A 7,258-nucleotide genomic window follows, 5' to 3' on the forward strand; every position below is an offset into this window, starting at 1 on the left:
AAGGGTTGTGAGATTTTAAAGTGACTAAGTGAGAAAATGTATATGTATCTTTTTTAGAAAACTTTATCATTTTTCTTTGTTCAACCTTTTCATACTAATGTGATTTTTTCATGATTAATCTTCTCATTAACTTGATCTGATAGATTTCTTCTCTATGCAATGGATGTGAAGTGTACTTATTGTACATGATTGGAACTCTTTTATCAGTACAGTAAGAGTACGAGTAAGAGTAGGGGAAGAGTACGAGTACGAGTACTCAGTAGTGGATATATGAAAGATTGTAAAGAGAGTAAGATGAAAGATATTGAGGGGAAATCAGGAATGAATAATGTCAAGATGATGCAAGATATGTCTGTATATTGTCAAAGTGATGCTATAAAATGTGTTATCTAAGAAGAAAGCTATGTACTTGCTACATGAAGTCCGCCGCCCCTTTCCTGCCGATTGAACGTGGTACGACATTAGGTTTTTCTACCCATTCTCCTTCATCTTCATTATCCCGTATCATCAAACCCTTTACATCATCTATACCTTTTCTCCCATCTATCTCATCTCGTCCATCTTGCCCATTAGATCTCTTTGTTAGGGGATCATTACCATTCTCAACCTCCATCTCAGACTCCCTTTTGATCATCATGACTTCATCTTGACGTTCAGTGTTTTGGAAAGTAGAACTCAAAGAAGATTTCTCCCTTGCCAATTTCTTCTTTTTGAATCCTAATTCTTCTTCCCCAACATCAAATGATAAAACGCCTTTACGTTTTTTCTTTTTCTTTTCTTTTTCTTCTTTCTTCTTTTCTTTATCTAACCCATCTATCCTATCTTCTCCTTCATCCTGATCACCCACTTTCTTTTCAGAATTACCGTTTCCCTCTTTTCCTCCACCGAAAATATTCTTATCTTTCTTATTGAAAACCGGTTTGAAGTTATTGATATCCACCGTTTTCTCTTTGATAGGGAAAGGGTCTTCAAACTTGTCTTCTTTCACCTTCATCTCTTTACCAACTTTAAGCTCGAGATTAGTAGGATGACTGACACCTTGTCGATCATCCTCCTCATCTTCACTTTCATCATCAGATGCGAAGATAGCTTTGAAAATATCGATAGTCGGTTTAGTATAATTCAAAGTATCTCTACCTTGATTCACATCTTCTGCCATTCCTACTTCTCCCAAATTTCTCGGTACCCTTTCTTCTCCCTCCTCATTCTTTTCATCTTTAACACCAGTCGTAGAGTCGGGTTTACCAAATTGACTCGGGATGGATTGATGTACGAAAGCTTTTTCCCAATTCGCATCATTCTTCGGTAAATCCTCACTCCTCTCATTATCAAGGACGATATTCTTCGGTTCTCCCTCTGGATGAGGATCAGGTACTCCAAATCTTTTGCAAAGAAGTTTAACTGGATAAAAATCCTTCACTACCCTAGTCAATGTTCCATACATCCCATTTTGAGCTGCTTGTTCTCGAGGTGTAAGTACTTTATTCTCCGATACTTCTTCATATAAAGGTTGTTGAGAATCCAAGTCGAGCTTAACTTTGGTAGCGTCATACATATGTAAACCAGGTTTAACCTCTTTCATATCGTTCGCAGCTAAAGATGTCGAACCTGAAGTGAACCTTGATGACATTGCATGTGATAACGGTTTGAAGATCCTAGCGGAAGAAGCGAAATCTTCAAGTTCTTTATTGATTTCGTCCACTGAACCACTACGTAGAATAGGATCAGGTTGAGTCGTGTTATAAGTTTGAGAAATGAGATAAGAACGATATCGTTCTTGTCTGTTTAGATCATCACCATATGGTATATAACCTCTCAATGCCGCTGATGCTGTACGTGGGGATAAAGGTGGTATTTCGACGGAAGTAGGACGTTGCGAATTGGTGATTTCTTCAAGTTCGATTGTTGATAATGGAAGAGGTGGTAGTGGTGGCGGTTGATTGATGGTGGATTGAAGAGAAGAAAGTCGTTCTTTTTCTTTTTCATACATGTATTCACCAACAGAACGTGCTTTTGATAAATGTTGTTCTTCACCTAAAGCTTCTCCTCTCTAGATTCTTAGCCATGACTAAGTGCTAAATTTATGGTCAGCTTACCTGTTCGAACGTGAGCGGACGACCAGGAACACCTCGTATAGTATCTTTCTCTTCAGTTTTCGTTCCTGGTAACTCATCCCATTTCCGAGTGGTACCCCATACTCTTGCTGGTCTAGGACGCCAATCAGGAGGTATCTCTGGGAATTCGAACCTAATCATCAGCGATTAACGATTTGAAAATGAAGAGAGAACTCACCATTTGTCAGTGGGAACACTGAGTGGGTCTAATTCGAAATTGGGTAAAACAGGTTTACCATCATGCCAATGGTTTTTATCATTTCCGTGAGGTTTCTCAGATAGGGGACCGGAAGACTTGAGGACAGGTCCACCCATGACGATCACTTCGTCCTCTTCATCCGGTTCGAAAACTAGATGAGGTCTGGTCGATGGGCCCGCTTCAGCGTAAGGGTCATCTTCTTCGTCTGGATCACTCGTTGTGAAAGCTTCACATTAGCAAGCCGACCAGGGTAGAGTGAGACTTGCCCACGGGGAAAGTAACGGTTAGAACACAGTAGATGGAACGAATCATTCATTCACCCGAAAATGGAGAAGCCGAAAAGGTTGACTCACCCGGTCCAATCTTTCCAGTCAACCTCCCCATCCCTCTTCCCTTCTCAAAACCTAAACCAGCCCGATCATCTTTCGATTCATACGTCACCAACCTCACATCTCTAGGGGCGTAAGTGTGTTTGGAATTTTCCGTTTCATCCATCTCTTCATCCCCTTCATCAACAACCCCCTTACCGCCTAGTCTAGCCTCTTGGAGTTTGAGTTTACGTCGAGATACTCGAGGTCCTATACCTTGTCCAGGTCTCCATCCTAGTTTCTGGAGAAGAGTTTGACCGATGCTCGTTCGAGCGGGGGCGATCATACTTTCAAGAACGGATGGTATGCTATGTCGTCAGTCATGTACCTTCTTGCACAGGACTTTCAAACCAAGTAATGACAATCTTTAATTGCGAAATGGATGATATGTCAAACAGCGTTTAATGCATGGGATAGATGTCTGCGAGGAGCGACCTGACCAGTCCCATGATAAAGAGTTATTGTTCGTAGTGGTCAAGGCCGACCAGGCTGAGATGGTGAATTGGTGAATTGGCTTGAGGAGGTTTATGAGGGAAAGAACAGGATCAACATCATGAAGAGGTCGAAAATCAAGAGGGAAAAGACCAATGACTCACCTTTTCCCTTCCACCTCCTCCTTAGTTCCACGAAATCCATCATCCTTGAAAACATCCGTATTCTCCAATCTCCTATCTTCATTCATCTCCTTTAAATCCTCCTCATCCATAAAGTCTTCCGGTCTTTGTACTTTAGTAGCTCTATTAGATCGAGAAGATTTGAAAGTACTAGGTTTCCAACCTTCTTTCGACCCGACGGTATTACCATATCCAGCTGTGAAACCACCTGTCCATGCACCATGAAAACGACGACGACCTTTTTCATCTCGAGCCTTGATATCAGTACACAGTATTCTTCTTTTGTAGGGAAAGCGGAATGGAAAAATAAAACTGACTTCTTGTTGCCATACAGGTAAGTATTCTTGTTTATCTTTTTTGGTTTCTGCCAGAGCGGGGAGTGGAGTTCCGATCTATTTCTTAGCTCCTCGACTTTGAGTTTGAATGAGGATGTTAAAGGGGGGGACTTACCTGGACGAACGACTCGTTAAGGTATGCGCTGTTGAGGTTTACATTTTCTAATTCGAGCTTGTGTTTCAGTCGGGATGTCATGTTGACAAGTTTTGGCCTATTGCTGGGCCTTCTTGTATCAGTTGAGAGAAGGAGTACAGTGGTACAGTGGGGAAGAGACTGACTTTGGGCGAAACGAAGAGTGAGCAGAGTTGGTGGGAGGGAAATTTGATCCCGCTCATCCCACCTATATTTTACTGAACTTACGAGGTTAGGGTAGAGTAGAGTACTCTGCTCTATTCATAGTCACGGAATAACAAGGGGGAAGAAAACACTAATAGATCAGCAAGGAGAAGTCAAGAGTTGATAATCAAATCAAACATAGGTCTGATGCTGAATGATGCATATGTATTCATCCTTCTCCACACTACTATGCAATTCCCCTTCTCTTATCCACTTTCTCCCAATCAATACTTCTCCACCAATCCCTCGCATACCTTCCTCTGTCCCAAACTCCATACTTGTCCCCAAGATAAGCATGTTCAAACATGTTCAACACCGCCAACGGACTTACGGACAAGTCATTCGAAACACCATACCTCGACATCACACCTGTGGAAGGACGAAGTGGTTCGGCAAGTGGATCATCCGTTTCTTCAAATTCTTTCGACTCTCTTATTTCCTCTGATGTATCAGTGGGATCGAGGAGACTACCTGTTGGAGCGTAAACTGATAAAGGGGGTCGTCCTTGTTGTCGACGATTAGTGACTAGTAAAGTACCTGATGAGAAAGTTGGTATTATATCGAAAGAGAGGATGTTGCCTTTGGTTTGAACGAGCTGAATGTCAGCGCAAGAACTTTCCTCTACATATATCACCTCCAGATTGGAGATACGAGTCCTGAGAGTCTCAAACAACGAAGGAGCATCCCCGGCACGTTTCAATAGGATCTAGAGAGGAGCATTGAGTAGAGATAAGGTAAAACTTACCCATAGCCATCCACCACCTACAATACCCTCTGCGAACCCAACTACCTTTTCTTCCAATGGATGATATGTTTGCGGTATAGTCATTGGTTCTCCAGGATTCTGATGCGTCAGCACTCGCAAGCGTCATTTACAATAATGATGATCTCACGATTCCTTCGAGAAAATAAGAATTGTTCAGTAATAAAGCACCGTAATTGTATGCCAAAGTGAGGGATGGATCTCTTGCGGTATGTGTGAGAAGGTAAGGGATGTCGGGTGTTCCGGTGGGTGATTTATCCCATTTTTGTTTGACGGGTAAAAGTGCGGGATTATCTATACGTCAGCTCTTAACATTCTTGATATGAAAAACAAAAGACAGAGACGGGGGAACCACAATTATTGTGGAAAGGGCCAAGAGGGAAAGGTGAAAAGAGTACAAGACCAACTTCGAACTTCTGCTTGTAGTCTGGTCCATAGACCTCTTTGCCATTCCGTTATCGTGTCAAAATTCGCTTTTGGAAGAAAATTTGGGACTCCTTCGAGGACAAGAGGGTTTATCTGGTTGGTGGAAGAGGAATGTCTGACTGAATGACGAGGGAGGGAAGTACGAGAGGATGAGGGGAGGGAGAGAAGGGTTCGTGGTGAGGTAATAATTCGGGTAAGAGAATTGATTGATTTTTTGGACATGGACATCGCGTCGGTCGGGCTTTACCAATGATCTTGAGTCCTCTGTGACTCCCCTTCCCGCTCCGTCCAGAGATCAGAACGGCTCGGTTCGTAGATCGCAGTGCGGTGATTAGGTGAAAGTGGTAAAGACGGGTGTGAGTCGTCGAGGTTTTGGTTTTCGAAATTTGGACTGTACGTTCAACGGGTAAAAGTCGACCGTGGGAAAATTCAATGTGACTACGGTGTGACCTTGTGACGGGCCAAAAGTCAACTGTCTGCGTAACACACTATTCATATTTCGTATCTCTTCTCTCTGTACATACTCTATATCCCAATAACAAATCATTCCCCATCAGAATCTTCCATCGCATAATCCTCTCAAACCATCATGTCCCTCGTCAACCTCTTAGAACCCGGTACCAAAGTAACGTACGTTGTTCATCTTCACTTTAACCCCCTATCACCTCCTGACCATCTGACCATCTCATTGGAATCGGATCCAACAGAAGTCATTCAAGTGGAAGGGCCAGGGTATCTATCGGAATGAACTGACAAACAGAGTCTCATCCACAGCCCCTCAAACCTCTAAAAAAGCATTGTTAACATCTTCGGACGAATGTTGGACATCAACATCACTTCCTTCTTTCGTTCATCTCATTTTACCAAATCCGTTAAACAACGTCACTCATCTAGCGTTGACTTTTCAAGGTGAGTGATCAATATCTGTATCAATCATTTGCAATATTTCTGAAACTCTTTCTTGCTTCTCCACAAGAGTAAAAGATAATTTATATTCCTTGAGACGATGATTTATTTTTTCTTGTATAATGGCTATCCCATATATGTCAAAGTACACAGTCAGTCCTCAGACATTCGAACACGCTCATTTTCTGGACGAATGAAGACTCACGCCATTGATTAGAGAAATGACTGATCGACGTAGGCGGGTTCGTAGCTACTACCATATCAATTTATATAGCTTTTCAAGCCGGTGAAAGTGACGTTAATTTAGGTTTAGCATTCGGTGGAAAGATTTATCCAGAGGATAAAAACAAACGTCAAATCTTCCCGTGAGTTGAATTCCCCATTTTACCCCTCCTACCTCGTTTCATCTCCCCCGTACTTCATCCGTCCACATATTTCAATCAGGGAAGAATCATACCATGATAACATCTAAATATGAGAGGTGGTAATGTGAATGAACATGAAAGAAACCAGAAACCCAAACGACCTTTTTCTCACTCACAGGATCCCCTTTCCCCCATCCCAATCAAACCCTTTTCCTTCAACAACCGAACCTCGAACAGCATTAGAACCTACCACTCTCAATCCTACACCACCTACACCGGCACGAATAACCGAATTGAAATTGGAGTTTGAAAGCAGTAGTGATTCTCATGGTAGAGTGACGATATATCAATTAGAACTTTTAGGTGCTGTTTAATCTTCATCAAAGAAACATCAATACGACTGTAAAATGTACTTCGAACACACATACAACCACCCTCCTCACCGACACTTATTAAATGATACGCGTATGATCTTGACTTTCATTCAACAATTATCAACTTTTATCTCACTCGACTTCTCCCTTTCTCACTTTATCGGTCCTGACCTCTTGTGTCATTTGTTGTATCATGCACTTTATCACTTTGATCTTTCATTGACATGGAAATTTTCGGTTATATTTTGTACCACCATTACTTTGCTTAGCCATTTGTCGTATTATGCACTCTCTTCAACTTTATGAAGATTCTCAACCACTTCTGACATTGATTGAACCCAACCCAAAAGAGTTCAGTCAAGACTACGAATGCATCATGCATCAGCCCATTATCACACACTTGCACAGTCCTCATCTCCTATGACATAAATACCCGTCAAACGATTCAGGCGTAAAG

At 42.0% G+C, this 7,258-nt stretch overlaps 4 protein-coding genes across 4 annotated transcripts in view; 2 read left to right on the forward strand and 2 right to left on the reverse strand.

The window, feature by feature from the left end:
- Window positions 1-393, forward strand: part of TREMEDRAFT_67926 (uncharacterized protein) — a gene marked incomplete at both ends in the record, with an annotated part of 6,630 nt that extends 6,237 nt beyond the window's left edge. Inside the window, one exon of the mRNA XM_007002967.1 lies at window positions 208-393. Coding sequence (XP_007003029.1) covers window positions 208-393 — 186 coding nt within the window. The remainder of the gene's footprint in view (window positions 1-207) is intronic.
- Window positions 394-412: 19 nt separating this feature from the next.
- TREMEDRAFT_27509 (uncharacterized protein) lies at window positions 413-3,826 on the reverse strand (the record flags this gene model as incomplete). The annotated part of the gene is made up of 9 exons (XM_007002298.1): window positions 413-489; window positions 598-804; window positions 886-2,050; window positions 2,097-2,247; window positions 2,293-2,526; window positions 2,663-2,989; window positions 3,278-3,549; window positions 3,613-3,687; window positions 3,746-3,826. 9 exons carry the CDS (start codon window positions 3,824-3,826, stop codon window positions 413-415), a joined length of 2,589 nt encoding a protein of 862 aa, XP_007002360.1.
- Window positions 3,827-4,154: 328 nt separating this feature from the next.
- Window positions 4,155-5,728, reverse strand: TREMEDRAFT_67928 (uncharacterized protein; the record flags this gene model as incomplete). The annotated part of the gene is made up of 5 exons (XM_007002968.1): window positions 4,155-4,562; window positions 4,713-4,811; window positions 4,861-5,024; window positions 5,138-5,249; window positions 5,681-5,728. 5 exons carry the CDS (start codon window positions 5,726-5,728, stop codon window positions 4,155-4,157), a joined length of 831 nt encoding a protein of 276 aa, XP_007003030.1.
- Window positions 5,729-5,745: 17 nt separating this feature from the next.
- On the forward strand, window positions 5,746-6,801 carry TREMEDRAFT_60640 (uncharacterized protein; the record flags this gene model as incomplete). Its single annotated transcript, XM_007002820.1, has 4 exons — window positions 5,746-5,786; window positions 5,917-6,065; window positions 6,301-6,427; window positions 6,606-6,801. The coding sequence occupies 4 exons, from the start codon at window positions 5,746-5,748 to the stop codon at window positions 6,799-6,801; spliced, it is 513 nt and encodes a 170-aa protein (XP_007002882.1).
- Between the last annotated feature and the right edge of the window lie 457 nt (window positions 6,802-7,258).

This window comes from Tremella mesenterica (assembly GCF_000271645.1).
Source record: "Tremella mesenterica DSM 1558 unplaced genomic scaffold TREMEscaffold_2, whole genome shotgun sequence".
Taxonomy (NCBI): domain Eukaryota; kingdom Fungi; phylum Basidiomycota; class Tremellomycetes; order Tremellales; family Tremellaceae; genus Tremella; species Tremella mesenterica.